This window comes from Equus przewalskii, chromosome 6 (assembly GCF_037783145.1).
Source record: "Equus przewalskii isolate Varuska chromosome 6, EquPr2, whole genome shotgun sequence".
Classification (NCBI taxonomy): domain Eukaryota; kingdom Metazoa; phylum Chordata; class Mammalia; order Perissodactyla; family Equidae; genus Equus; species Equus przewalskii.
In genome coordinates, this window is record NC_091836.1 from 32,498,058 (window position 1) to 32,513,821 (window position 15,764).

At 36.8% G+C, this 15,764-nt stretch overlaps 1 protein-coding gene across 1 annotated transcript; it reads left to right on the forward strand.

The window, feature by feature from the left end:
- Window positions 1-401: 401 nt before the first annotated feature.
- On the forward strand, window positions 402-1,337 carry LOC103550134 (olfactory receptor 10D1B-like). Its single transcript, XM_008518865.2, has one exon. It carries the CDS (start codon window positions 402-404, stop codon window positions 1,335-1,337), a length of 936 nt encoding a protein of 311 aa, XP_008517087.2.
- The last annotated feature ends 14,427 nt before the right edge of the window (window positions 1,338-15,764 follow it).

Sequence of the window (15,764 nt, forward strand, 5' to 3'; positions counted from 1 at the left end):
AGCACAAGAGCAAAGAGCAGGAAAAAGTAGAAACCCCCATCTCTAAGTGTTTCCCCTGCAAATTGTGTCTCCTCTCCACAATCTGCCTCTTTCTGTTTACTTTTAAGAGCTCTTAGGTAAATATTTGTTGTATTTTACCCAGCGTGTTTAATGGTAATCTGTGGGAAAGATAGACTGTAGTGAGCTTAATCTAACTTGACAGAAACCAAAATTTCCAGGATGTAGTCAATAATCTTTATTATCTTTATGTTTTTATGTAGGTATATCCCTACATAAGAAGGTTGCTTGTTGATTGTTAAAACATGAAACCAATACATCCAACAGAGAGCTTCTTGGTTTGGCATCAGTGTTCACACTTTGGAGAACTGTGTTCTTTTTGAAAGTCCAACATTCTGACAAAGATGACGAATACCTCAGCGGTAACTGAATTTATTCTGCTGGGCATCCCACACACAGAGAATCTGGAGGCCATACTCTTTGTCCTGTTTTTGGTCTTCTACTTCTTCACTCTTGTGGGGAACCTGCTCATCCTATTGGCAATTGCCTCCTCCACTCGGCTTCACACCCCCATGTACTTCTTCCTGTGTAAACTGTCTGTGTGTGACATATTTTTCCCTTCTGTAAGTTCCCCCAAAATGCTCTTCTACCTCTCGGGAAGCAGCCGAGCCATCTCTTATGCAGGCTGCGTGTCTCAGCTCTTCTTCTACCATTTCCTGGGCTGTACCGAGTGTTTCCTGTACACAGTGATGGCCTATGACCGCTTTGTTGCCATATGTTACCCTCTACGCTACATAATAATCATGAGTCACAGACTATGTGCCATACTGGCCATTGGGACTTCATTTTTTGGCTGTATTCAGGCCACCTTTCTAACCACTCTTACCTTCCAATTGCCCTACTGTGGTCCCAATGAGGTGGACTATTACTTCTGTGATATCCCAGTGATGCTGAAGCTGGCTTGTGCAGACACCTCAGCCCTGGAGATTGTGGGGTTCATCAGTGTGGGCCTCATGCCCCTCAGCTGCTTCCTTCTCATCCTCACCTCCTATAGCTGCATTGTTTGTTCCATTCTTCAAATTCAGTCTGCCGAAGGACGACGCAGTGCCTTCTCCACCTGCAGTGCCCATCTCACTGCCATCCTCCTCTCTTTTATGCCAGTGGTCCTCATCTACCTACAGCCCACGCCCAAACCTTGGCTTAATGCAACTGTTCAGGTTCTGAATAACCTGGTCACGCCCATGCTGAATCCCTTGATCTACAGCCTGAGAAATAAGGAAGTGAAATGTTCTCTGAGGAAAGTGCTACAGCAAGTGGCCTTCCTTCCTGAGAAGTCATAGATATCAGTAACTACAGGGATCCAGGCAAAGTTCAAGCCACTATTGTTCTATGGCTTTGAATTCTCTACTTACCAAAAGGCTGTTACTTTAGTGCTCTCCTCCTAACATTCACTTCTTCTTCTACCTAATGAGCTTGTCAGAGAAACGTGCTATTCCAATTCAGGCAGCAATTTGAAGTAAAGAAAGGACAGTAAGAAAGAGTTGAAGGGGAAAGAAGAGGATGATGGGAAGGAAAGGGGGTGATGAGAGGGGAAGGAGGTGATGGGAGGGGAATGGGCAGCAGTGGAGGAATATCATCCCTCCTCTTGGTTCTTTCCTGGATTTGAGTTCAGTCAGGGAATCTGACAGACTGACCCAGCCACAACATTGTGTTTGGGGCCTCATGTCGAGATGATGAGATGGTGCATGGTTTTGAAGGAGAGAACCTTTTTCCTAATGACTTCTGTTAAGCTCTGTGACTTTTATTTTCTCTACCAGAAATGCTCCTTCCAGAGTCTTGAGACGGACAAATTCATTCTTATCATTAAAGACCAAGTTAAGACATAATTTTCCATGTGAAACCTCCCTTATCCTAAGCAAGTCAGGTTCCCATTTCTCTGTTTTGAATCAAACCTTACAAAGTCATCCCCCCATTGTGTTAGAATCAGTTTTCACAAAGCATTTTCCAAGAGTAAAGGTAAAGAAGGTTTAGTGGGGGTAAGCACAAAAAAAAAAGAGTCAGGTGAGAACTGACAGCACAAAATTGGCAGTTCATTTGTGGAGCGGATGAAGTTCTGAATCACAGATGGGTTTTTGTTGTGGCTAATGAAGCAGAACCTCAGTATCCTTATATCTGTCAGTTACTTTGTCCCTAATTATCTCAAGAGTCTTGAGGACAGATTCAACTTCTGGATCTTGGAATGAAGCTTTAATGCTAGTCACAGCCCTTGTCTTTTAAAGAGCTTTTATCAAATAGAAGAAACATGGCAGCAGTCATGTTTTCTATTCACTTAATAAATAAATATTTAAGGAGCCCTCACTTGGGCCAAGTGTAGTGCAGGGAAGTAGGCAGGGAAATAGAGCAACAGTCAGTTCTGTGCAGTAAGTGAACTGCTATAGACATTCAACAGATACCCAGGAGACCAAGGCCTTTTTAGTGAATTGCTTCTTCACCTAGTTACTTAAACTTTGGTCCAGGGAAAAATGAATTGTTTGAAGATGAGGAAACCTCCACTAAGAAAGCTTTAAATTGGGGCCAGCTGGTGGCGTAGTGGTTAAGTTCGCGTGCTCTGCATCAATGGCCATTGTTTGCAGGTTCGGATCCCGGGCATGGACCTAGAACCGCTTGTCAGGCCATGCTCTGGCAGCATGCCACATAAAATAGAGGAAGATTCGCATAAACCTTGGCTCAGTGACAATCTTCCTTATGCAAAAAGAGGACGATTGGCACAGATGTTAGCTCAGGGACAATCTTCCTCACAAAGAAAAGAAGAAACTTTAAATCACCATTTAGAAAAAGAAAAGCAGGCCATTTAGTAGTAGGAAGACAAATTCATCTTGATTTTTTCTCTGTCACTTACTAGTTGTGAGCATCATTTTTTTTTGTAGCATGGAGATAACACCTTTCTTGCAAGTGCTGTTGTACAGATTAAGTAACATGAAAGCAAAGTACTCATCTGCCCCTTATTGTAAGTACTTCAAAAACTTATAACTTTTTTCCTCTTCTTTTTGATATTTCCATAGCTTAGTCTCCCACTTCACTAAATTCTTTGATGCTCAAATGCCACAACCACAGAGAGGACTTCTGTAGCTATAATATTAAAATACTCTCCTACCTCATCACAGATATTTTTATCTGTCTCCAAAACTGAAACATAACCTCCATAAAGGTGAGAATTTTTCTCATCCTGTTTCTTACAATACCTCCAGAGCCTAAAGCAGTGCCTTTTATATGGAATGCCCTGAAGAAACATGAATTTCTGAATTCACACTTTGTCTTGTTTCTTATGACCAAGATGATTCCCCTTTACCCACTTCCTTTTAGACACTAAATTCCTATTTTATTTCTCTAGACTGGAATGTTTGTCTTTATTTCAAACTGGGAATTTTCCAAGAACTAGAATTCTGTCTCCTGCATGAGGATTCTAACGGACTAGACTCCTGACCCTTTTCTCCAGACTTTAATGTTCTCCATTACTTTTACTCTCAGCCTTGACACTGAGTCTTGCTTAATTACATCTCGGGAGACAAACTCTTCTTGCCCTGTTGCCACCCTCTTCTCAGACATCCATTTGGAAGCTATCTCTGTCATTGATCATCTACCTGTTTGAAATGTCTTTAGGTGCTTGCCCCTAAGATTATCTAAATACCTGCTCCAACCTAATAGATTACTCTTAGCCTTTCACTAAGTTTTCCAGCTATTTGTAGCCCTTATTCTGACAGCCACAGAGGTATTTAACACAGCTTGTTAAATGAGGCACATTGAGCTCTAAAAATAATACGCAAAATAGAATAATGGCATAACTGTGAGTATTATAACCAGTTCTGTAAATGAAAGGGAAAATAAGTTACATTGTTTAGTTTCTGAGTAGGCACCAAGAAGTTCTCTTTAAGAACCTTATATACATTACTTTTTGCAAACCTCATATTGACACCTCAAAATATATAGCATAATGCACATTTTTTCAGATGTGGAAACTACATTGCATGATGGGTAAGTATCATCCCTAACATCACATTAAATCAGAGGAACCATAATTGAAACAGGATCTCTCTCATTCCAAATTTAAGATTGTCCTCATACATTTTACGGATTCTTTCTCAAACACTAGCACAGAAACAAAATCAAGTTGAGGCCAGAAAGAATTATATAAACTTTTCCCATGACACTTTGTTTCTGTAGTTCATGAGGTCAGGTTTCTTAAGGGTTTGCAAAGTGAATAGACAGTATAGGTATCAAAATAAAAGTATAGGATTGCTTGGAATTCACATCTAGGTCTTAGTTGATCAACACATGTAAGGTACATATAATTTCATACTTAGGTAATTTTAAAAGTAAGTAACTTTTTAAATACTTGCTGTAAGCTGGCTGACATATTAAACATTTCACTTGATTTTTCTCATTTAATTCTCATAAATACTCTATGGAGTGAGAATTATTACTATTCAAAATTTAAAAATCAGAACACTGTAATTTAGGAAGTTAATTTAAAAAAACTCACCAGTGGTCAAAATTAGGAGGAGTAAAAACAGTTGTCGTACCCAAGTATGTCTATTAATAGTGTCAACCACACTCTACAATGTCCTTTACACTATAATGGCTTTCAGATAAGCTGGAATAGGAAGATCATCTTCTTCTTCTGCTGTTTCTTTGAAGATTAAAAGAATTCCAATGTTCACTGTTAAAAGGAACAAATCTTTTTTAAAAACCTAAAAGGCAAAATTAGGATGCAACAAATACAATCATTAAAAACAATGCATCAAAGATGTCATATGGCACTTGAATGGCCATAATGTCAATGATGTTACATAGGAATCAAAAGGAAAAAGAAGTATCCATTCATGAAGGAATAACTGCTACAGAACTTGCTCACTCTGTACACTACTAGAAAATTGGCATTATATATATATATATATATATATTTGAATCATATGTGAATTATATATATAGAATTATATATGTGTATTTTATATATAATCATATATGTATATATTTCAATACTTTTAATATACTAAAAAGAATCAAGGAAGTGCAGGACTGTGATGCATGAGAGAAGAAAACATGATTAGATGAGCCTTGTGCTTTCTCTGGCTTTCTCCTTTGAGGTAATTTCTGGACTTTGGCACAAGAAAGATGATTTCAAAACTGGCATGGAAGTCTTGCTGAATTAATGAGATGGAAGTTAGAGTTCAGGATTGTCAAAGTGGCAAGAATGTGTGGAGCAGAGCACTAGAGAGAAGGGAGCTATTCAGAAAAAGTGTTCCAGTAATTGCACGGGGTCCTATTGAAGAGAATGGCAAAATACTAATTTGCAAATGTATAGAGTGAAATTCTACAAGGCTAGGCAGGGAAAATCATCAATTATAAAAAGCAGAGAGCTGTAAGTATAAATATTCAGTAGTCACTAAGAGCTGAAAATCATTTGAGTTATGACCTTCCCAAGCAGAAAAGATAATGGGACATTCAATAGAGATCCAAGAAGGCCACACTTAGGTGTGTAGGGCTAAATTAACCTTACTGTAAAGCTACTGTAGACACAGAATAAAGATGTCTGAAAACAAGGCACTGATTGATCAAGCTGATCCAGAAGTAACATAACTGTCTGCCAAAAAAAGATCCAGCTCTCTAAAGAAACATATCAAAATACAGCACTCCTTGGAGTGTTAGAGCTGAGAATACTTTGATATTTCCACCATACAGAGCATAAAACCTTTGTGTTACCAAGGGCCTTGAGTAGGGTATTTATGAAGTTTTTGTCTCAATAGTGGAGCAAAACTACCATAGAAGCAAGGCTGATCAGGTCCCACTCAAAAGAGCTTAAAAGCAAGCCTCAAAAAGAACCAAACATTTCCAAATAACTACATTGTAGCAACAAAAATTTCCAGATATATAAAAAGTAGAAATACAAGGTCCGTAATTAGGATAAAAATCAGTCAATATCCAAAGACCCACAAAAGTCACAAATTATGGAATTAGTAGACAAGGACATTAAACAGTTATTTTTGAGTATATTTCATATAGTCAAAAGTAAAGGAAATCATAAGCATAGCGAGAGATAGAGAAGATGAAAAATCACCTAAATCAAAATTTTAAATATAGTGTCTTATATAAAAACTTGGCTGGATTTGAGCAATAGCAAATTAGACAATGCAGAAAATTTGTAAACTCTAACATGTAGCAATGGAAATAACCTAAATGAAATACATACTGAAGAACAACTGAAAAACAACATGAGCGTTGTTTTTCAACAACAATCAGTGATGTGAGGGACAATTTCAAGCAAACTAATATAAGTATATTGGAGCCTCCAAAGGAAAGGAGAGGAGAGAAGAGAAAAAATAATCAAAGGACCAATGGCCGAGCCAGCCCTGATGTCCTAGTGGTTAAAGTTTGGCACTCACTCCTTCAGCGCCCGGGTTCGCTTCCTGGTCACAAAATCACTGTGCTGTGGCAGTGGCTCACACAGAAGAATTAAAACGACTTACAACTAGGATATACAACTATATATTGGGACTTTGGGGAGGGGAAAAAAAAAAAGAGGACTATTGGCAACAAATGTTAGCTCAGGGCAAATCATTCCCTGGAAAAAAAAAAAAGGGATAATGACCCAAATATTTCAAAATATGATGGCAACTATAAAACAAAGGAACCAAGAGTTCAACAACAATTAATCCGGGAAATAACCAAATATTTGGAAACAAACATGATTTAAAAGACAAATTAACAGAAAATAAAAAGTATTTTGAGCTGAATAAAATGAAACAAAATGTATGGGGTGCACCTCAAGCAGTATTTAGAATGAAACGACAGCACTAAAATTACTATATTATAAAAGAAAAAAGATCTTAAAGGAATTGCCTCAGGTGCAAGAGAAGAGTGTATTAAAACAAACATAAGCAGGGAAAATTAAACAATAAAGATAGGAGCAGAAATCAATGAAACAGAAAACAGAAAAACAATAAAGATGGTCAATGAAGCCAAAAATGGTCCTGTAAGAAACGGATACAATTAATAAACCTTTAGCAAAACTAATCAGGACAAAAAAAGACAGAAAACTTCAGGCCCAAATTGCTCCTAAGTTGAGTTTTCATTAAGAAAGACTTAATACCAATTCTACATAAACTGTTCCCAAATAATAAAAGAGTAAGTCCCCAACTTATTATATGAGGTTAGCATTGTCCTGAAACAAAAACTAGACAAAGATATTAGAAGAAAATAAAACTACAGAAAAATATGTATCATTTATTTAGATGCAAGACTGCATAACAAAATTTTAGTAATCAAATACAAAGATATATTAAAAAACTAATACATCCATATCAACTGGGATTTATACAGGAATGTAAGATTGATTTAACAATAAAAAACTCAGTCAATGTAATTCACTACATAAACAGACTGAAAAAGAAAAATCCACATGATCATCTGAACAGATGCAGAGAAAGCATTTTACAAAAGCCAATTTTCTTGATAAAAATTCTCAGGAAATCAGGAATGATGAACATTCCTTTACCTGTAAAAAAGCATCTACTAAGATCCATGGCTAAGGTCATACTTAATGGTGAAACATTGAATATTTCCTGGGTCAATTTTGGATTTATTATCCCTCAGTTTCAACTTCAGCATTTTTTGCTTGCTCTGTAATAATGAAGCTAAACATTGTAAAATATTTCTTTTGTCCTCCGTTAAGGTGTTAAGTCTTGTCAATAGCATGCACTTGATGAGGAAGAGGGTTTTTTTTAATTCCTAGTTTCTGGTTTCACTCTCTTGCCAGAATCTTACAGAACACACTGTTTCCCCCTATTGTTTGCCCTCTCATGGTTTTTCCAGTACCAGGTTTCTGCAGGGTGGAACGTTTTCCAGCATTCTCCACCACTCACTTTCTCCAGCCCTTAACTGAGGCAGTGTAGCATTGCTGGGAGTTTCAGAAAAAAACTGCATCCCAACCCAGAATCCCAACCCAGATCACTGTTCCCCACACCTTCCCTTCAGCTTGGGCACAGGCAGGCATTCTGGGGCTCCCACATAGCAGACCATCTAGCAAGCTGCGTTTTTAGTCTTTATCTCATGCAGCCAGCCCAGGATCACTCCAGCCCAAGATGGACATGAAATTGCACTGGACTCAGCCCAGGCAGGGGGAGGATTCTTCCTCAAGTGTTCTATAGCACCCTAGATAGAATATTGCTCCCTATATCTACTACTCCTATATTCTTTAGAAATCTCTTAAATTCTCAAGACCTAAAATCCTGTTACTCTAATTCTCCATTAAAAACACTTACATTAGGGGCCAGCCCTGTGGTCGACTGGCTAAGTTTGTGCACTCTGCTTTGGAGGCCCAAGGTTTTGCCAGTTCGGATCCTGGGTGCGGACATGGCACCACTCATCAAGCCACGCTGAGGTGGCATCCCACATGCCACAACTAGAAGGAGTCACAACTAAAAATATACAACTATGTACTGGGGGTCTTTGGGGATAAAAAGGAAAAATAAAATCTTAAAAAGAAAAACTTACATTAAACCTTCCCTGTTCAAATCAGTGCATGGTTTCCATCTCTCGACTAATACATTTCCCACCTAATATCAAGAACAATGCTGAGATGTTGGCTCTCACTACTTCTATTCAATATTATGCTGAAGTTTTGGCCAGAGTAAAAAGTCAAGGAAAAGAAATAAAAAACATCCATATGGTCTTTGGGCTGGCTCAGTGGTGTAGTGGTTAAGTTCATGTGCTCCACTTCAGCAGCCCAGGGTTTGTGGGTTTGGATCTCAGGCACCGGCCTTCACAGCACTCATTAAGCCATGCTGTGGCAGTGTCCCACATATAAAGTAGAGGGAGATTAGCAGCATAGATGTTAGCTCAGATTCAATCTTCCTCACCAAAACAACAAAAGAAGAAGAAGAAGAAAGAAAGAAATAATGGTCTTTATTTGAAGATGATATGACCATTTATATGGACATCCTATGGAATCTACCAAGAAGTTACTAAAAATAAAAAGCATATTTGTCAAGATTTCAGTTGTCTTATGTATATAACAACTATACCATAAAACGTAGGCGTGTGTGTGTGTGGTGGAGATAGGCCTATAATGTTTTAATATTCCTATATTATGTGAGGTAGTACATTACCAATTCTAAGTGGAGTGTGAATATTTAAGGATGGATATCATCCTGCTAATATTAAGGGCAAAAGTTTGCTCATGCCCCTTTGCAGTCAATCGCCAAACACCCCCACCCGGGTAACAATGAATCTGCTTTCTTTCACTACATATTTGTTTTGCCTTTTCTAAGATTTTCTATGAATGAGATTTATAATGTAAACTCTTTGGTGTCTGGATTCTTTCACTTAGCGTAATGCTTTTGACATTAATCCATATTTTTGTGCATATATGAAGTCCCTTCCTTTTTATTGTTGGTTAATCATGAATATAACACAATTTGTTTATCCATTCACTTATTGAGGGATATTTCAATTGTTTCCAGCTTTTTTACTATTCTGAATAAAACCACCATACACATTCACATACAAGTCTTTGTGTAGACACATATTTTTCATCTTTCTTGAGTAAATATATAGAAGTGACATTGTTGTGTCTTATGTAAATGTTTACTTAACTTTATAAGAAGCAGCCTAACTATTTTCCAAAGTGGTCGTGACATTTTACATTTCCACTGGCAATGTATGAGATTTGCATTTGTGTGCAATCAGGTAGAATTATTAATCTAAAGTGATTAACATAATGTTTTGCATAATATAGGTGCTCAAAATGTTAGTATGATTTTTGATAATAGCATATTTTAATATATGTGTATAATACATTATTTTATACTTCTACTGTATGTAAGGGTTAAAAAAATGAGCAAAGTTCTGTTTCTTGTCATAATACTATGTCTTTTTCATCTGTGTGACAATCCTCATCCAAACCTACTAAAACGCTAAAAATGTAAACACTGTTCCACAGAAAAAAAAGAAAAAAATTAGTGTTGGAATTAGCTTATATAAACATCAGCATGAGTTTGAGTCTCAGTCAAAATTTACCAACTATAAAGATTTTTTTTAACTTTTTATTAAGATTATGATAGTTTACAACCTCGTGAAATTTCAGTAGTACATTATTATTAGTCATGTTGTAGGTGCACCACTTCACCCTTTGTGCCCTCCCCTCACCCCCCCTTTCCCCCGGTAACCACCAATCAGTTCTCTTTGTCTATATGTTTAACTTCCACCTATGAGTGGAGTCATACAGAGTTTGTCTTTCTCTATCTGGCTTATTTCACTTAACGTAATATCCTCAAGGTCCATCCATGTTGTTGTGAATGAGATGATTTTATCCTTTTTTTATGGCTAAGTAGTATTCCATTGTATATATATATATATATATATATATATATATATATATACCATATCTTCTTTATCCAATCATCAATTGATGGGCACTTAGGTTGCTTTCATGTCTTGGCTGTTGTAAATAATGCTGCAATGAACATAGGGGTGCATGGGACTTTCGGAATTGCTGATTCCAAGTTCTTTGGAAAGATACCCAGTAGTGGGATGGCTGGGTCATATGGTATTTCTATTTTTAATTTTTTGAGAAATTCCATACTGTTTTCCATAGTGGCTGCACCAGTTTGCATTCCCACCAACAGTGTATGAGGGTTCCTTTTTCTCCACAGCCTCTCCAACATTTGTCACTCTCGGTTTTGGCTATTTTTGCCATTCTAACAGGTGTAAGGTGATATCTTAGTGTAGTTTTGATTTGCATTTCCCTGATGATTAGTGAAGATGAGTGTCTTTTCATGTGTCTATTGGCCATCTGTATGTCTTCTTTGGAGAAATGTCTGTTCATGTCCCATGCCCATTTTTTGATTGGGTTGTTTGATTTTTTGTTGTTGAGTTGTGTGAGTTCTTTATATATTATGGAGATTAACCCTTTGTCAGATAAATAACTTGTAAATATTTTTTTCCCAACTAGTGGGTTGTTTTTTTGTTCCAATCCTGTTTTCCCTTGCCTTGAAGAAGCTCAAGAAAGAGAATTTTGATACAAATCTTTGGTATCAAAAGAAGAAGAAAGGGAGGGGTAACCCACAAGATCGAGTCCCCAGTTTGCTATGATAAAGGCCTCAGGAAAGTAGGAGAAGTGACAATGATATTGTTAATAATTTCTGCCAGGAACCAGAGTTTTGTCAAAGCAATTTAGCACCAAGGAAAAACATAAGATTAAATGCTAAATTAGATGGAAGACAAATTAGATAACTGTGTTTAAATTTAACTGTGTTTAAAAATTGATAAACTAAAGATATCATCAAGGGAGTGCTTGAGACGCCCAAAAAAGAGAAAGCAAATTTTTTACTATAATATAAACTAGTAGCCTAACACTTCCAGATCACTGCACATGTGCAAAGTTCTGTCATAAACGCTTTGCATTCATGGTTTGTTTAATTCTTACAGTAATTTTATTATGTAGGGATGCCCCTCATGTTATAGATATGAAAGCTGAAGCTGATAAATTCAGTTTTGTGCTAAGAGTTATGCTTCTAGTTCATGATAGAGCTGCTATTTGCCGCCAAATTTATCTTGTTCCAAAAAAGTGTTCTCTACACTACTACTGGGATGGCAAATATGTACTGTGTATGGTATGTAATGTTGATAACACATATACACATGTGCTTTGTAGGTTGATTCCAAAATGACACTTGAACAATTAGTACATATAGAGTATCACCATTTCGGTAAGTCTCAGTAAAAGGTCCTTGTTTCTTAAAATTACTACCATGATATTCTTTACATGAGATACAAATTTAAAGCAACTTTTGCTGCCATCTACCTTATCCTATAAGAACTCTCTAAATTAAGTAATAACTGAGAAAATAACTGGTTAATTAATCTCCAAGGTCCTCATTCGCATGTCATGCTAGAGATCACACTCTCCCTAGGCTTATTATGATATCTGAGTATTTTACCTCTTAATTTTTGTGCCCCTTTGAGATTTTTGTAATGAGACAAAGTGGATGGGATTACCCGGGGAATTGGGTGAAGCAATTTGAGGGTCTTTGTTAAAATGATGTGGTGTTAGATTCTCTCTGGTGATATTCCAAGGCAAAGCTGACCATCAGTGTAACATGTACACATAACACAAACACACACAGAGTTTAACTGACATACACACAAGTAAACACATATGCCACTCGCATCGATTTCTCTAGCACCTCCAAGATAAAATTGATTCCTCCTAAGCCACTACATTGAAAAGGAAAAGCAAAGTCTTGTAGCATTTACCTCTGTCACGAGTGTTAGTAATAAAAATGTCTTGCACAAGTTTCACCTAGCCTTTATTGACTCTGGCAAAATGCAACAGTGAAAACAGATTTCTTGATACCAGCGCTCCAAATGCTGCATGTTTTGAGTGTGTAATATCACTGGCAAAGAAGCTTCAGCGATATCTTCCAATCACATTTCTGTCAGGCATTCTCGGCACTCAGAGCAGTCTTTGCCTAGCACACGATGAAGGGTAGAATTAATAATGAGGAAGTTAACCTGAGCAACAGAGCCAGGGTAAATTATTTCAGCCTCAGAATGAATTTCAAGAAAAAATACAGAAGGATAAATTTATGAAATCGGGTAACACATTCATCTTATACAGGACCTCAGTTTATTGTACTTCATCGCATATCTCAGATATTGCCTTTTTTACAAATTAATGGTTTGTGGCAACTCTGTGTTGAACAAGTCTACCGACACTGTTTTTTCCAATAGCATTTGTTCACTTCGTGTCTCTGTGTCACGGTTTAGTAATTCATGTTTTATTATTATGATATTTGTTATGGTGGTCTGTGGTTATTGATCTTTATGTTATTACTTTAATTGTTTTTGGACATCTTTGACTAAATCCGTGTAAGGTGTCTCTCTCCCTCTCCTCAGGCATCCCTATTTCCTGAGATGCAAGAATATTAAAATTAGGCCAATTAATAGTCCTACAATGGCCTCTAAGTGAAAAGGAAGAGTCACATGTCTGTCACTTTAAACCTAAGCTATAAATGATTAAGGTTAGTGAGGAAGGTGTGCCCAAAGCTGAGATAGGCTGAAAGCTAGAACTCTCGTGCCAAACAGTTAGCCAAGTTGTGAATGCAAAATGCAAGTTCTTGAAAGAATTAAAAGTGCTACTCCAGTGAACACAAGAATGATAAGAAAGCAAAACACCCTTGTTGCTGATATGGAGAAAGTTTTAGTAATCTAGGTAGAATATCAAACCAGCTACAACATTCCCTCAGATCAAGGCCCTAACTCTCTTCAATTCTGTGAAGGCCAAGAGAGATGAGGAAGCTGCAGAAGAAAAGTTTGAAGCTAACAGAGGTTGATTAATGTGGTTTAAGAAAAGAAGCCATCTCCATAACATAAACGTGTAAGGTGAAGCAACAAGTACTAACATAGTAGCTGAAGCAAGTACAGATCTACACTTATACACACCCCACTAACATTCACATGCTTACAGATTGTTTCATGCATTGCCATAATATCCAGCAAAATATTGTACCAATCACAGGGCACATGTTACAGGAAAAGAATTAGAGTGATGGGTACATAGCCATGGAATTGCCATGTTCATGCCTATAAGTAGCTGGTGTGATAGCCCAGTGACTAGAGGTATCAGGACACTACACCTGAGGACTTTCCTCTTTAAAGATACATGTGAGGTTACAGAAGACTCATGGACACAGATATTATCTTGGAGAATTGCCATGATGTAAGGGGGCTTGAAGAAAGACTGAGCAATATAAAAGATTAAGATTTTTTTCCCCAAGAGAAACTGTTAAAGATTTGTTTAAATCAGAGGTCAGCAAATTTTTTCTGTAAAGGGCCAAATAGTAAATATTTTACACTTTGTGGGCCATTAAATCTATGTTGCAATTACTCAACCCTTCCATTGTAGTGGGGAAGCAGCCTACTGCTATATGTTAAGGAATGGGTGTGTCTGCTCAATAAAACTGTGTTTACAAAAATGGATGACAGACCAGTAGTAGGCTGATTCCTGATCCAAATGACTGGGCAACAGTTCAAATAGAGTTCCATTAAATGCACCTTTTTTTTTTTTTTTTTGGAGCTAAGCAGCACATGGAAACTCTCGAGAATGGTCAGATCAATTATAATGAATTAATAATTCCCACTCTCCACATATGAATTATATTTGAGTGAATGCATACTCTCACTATTTTTATTTTCATTCTGAGGACATGAAAAGGTCAGAAAATTATACAAAAAAATTATGTCATATGCTATGTTTGGAAGACTGAATGTGTAATTGATGTCATCCAAGCTAAAATCAAGCATGCACAACAAAATATTACCATCCTTTGTATTTTTATTTGTGCTGTAGAAACTCTTCAGCATCTCAGTTATATCCCCTCATTACCCAACATCATCCTACTGAAAGCACCTGCATCTCTCTGCTTAAGGACTTTCTCTTGACCTCTACAAAAGGTATGGTGAAAGTGGCTCAGAGTTAATGTTCCTGGGAGAAACCCAGAACCACTGACAGATACAAGTTGGGAATAAACACCCCAGTTCCCTCAGCTGTGGGGTGGAAAGATTGATATACTTGTGGGAGAATTCAGCCTGAGAATGTTTGATTATTGGTTTCTCTAAACACTATGTATTTAGTCTCTCTCTCTTTTTTTAGTCACATAGCTATCTGTAGTCATTATGGTTGTTCATTAATTTCTGAGTCTTCTCTTTGTGAATTCTTGGTAGCTTTGCAATTCCCCACCCTTGAAGTTAGAAATGGCCACATGTAACATCTTTTTTCTCCCTGATATAGAGTGACAGTTCAATATGGAGACTCTCAGTTATGGTCCCTGACTATGATTACCAAAATTCTCCTGCTCTTCCCTTGTTGAACATGCAGCATGGGGTTGAGGGAAAACCTATCTTTGTTTTTAACACTTGACAATTGGAGTTATTTGTTTTCTCAGCATAAACTAGCCTTTTAAGATTGACATAAAAATCATCATGCTAATTTTTACCAAGAATTGTAGGAGATAGATGTAGCAGATGCATTTGAAAATGCATTTTATATTTAGGGAAACTAAAGTTTCGGAAAAGATCACCTCCACTTAGTCAAAAGAAATAAAGTGCTACAATTCTCAGTCGAAAGTCCAGTCTTTCTTAAACTGAAGATCCTTGGATTAAGAATTTAAAATTTTAATTTTATATTTGGTGACTAAATTAAAGTACTCTTATTAAAGGCAATTTAGATATCTACTTATTGAATACTGCCGCTTAATTCTACTGTCTTTATTTAGGTTTGTGCTGAAAACTTTGATCCCACTTGGTAATACAAATGGCATCATATCATGATGCACAAGGGAAGTTTACTCAGAAGTCAAATGGATAAAACTGGTTGACAAATTGACTTGTCACGTTACATGTAGAACTACAGGATTACCATATTCAAAGAATCTGTCCTAGAGCATTAACTAAATATTCATAATTTGCAGATCCCACCATTGTAGTTGTAAACTTTAAAAGATTCATTACCATTGAGTGGAATATTGATATGCAGAGAAGAATGTTTGTTAAATATTATAATCTAATTTTTATTATTGTATTTGAATATGCACAATTCATTGTTCAGTCAAAATAATGCTTTGGGAGGAATTAAATGGTACATGAAAAATATTTAACACAAAAAAGAAGGGAGTAAAGGAGAAACAAAGGAACAAATGAGACGTAGAATA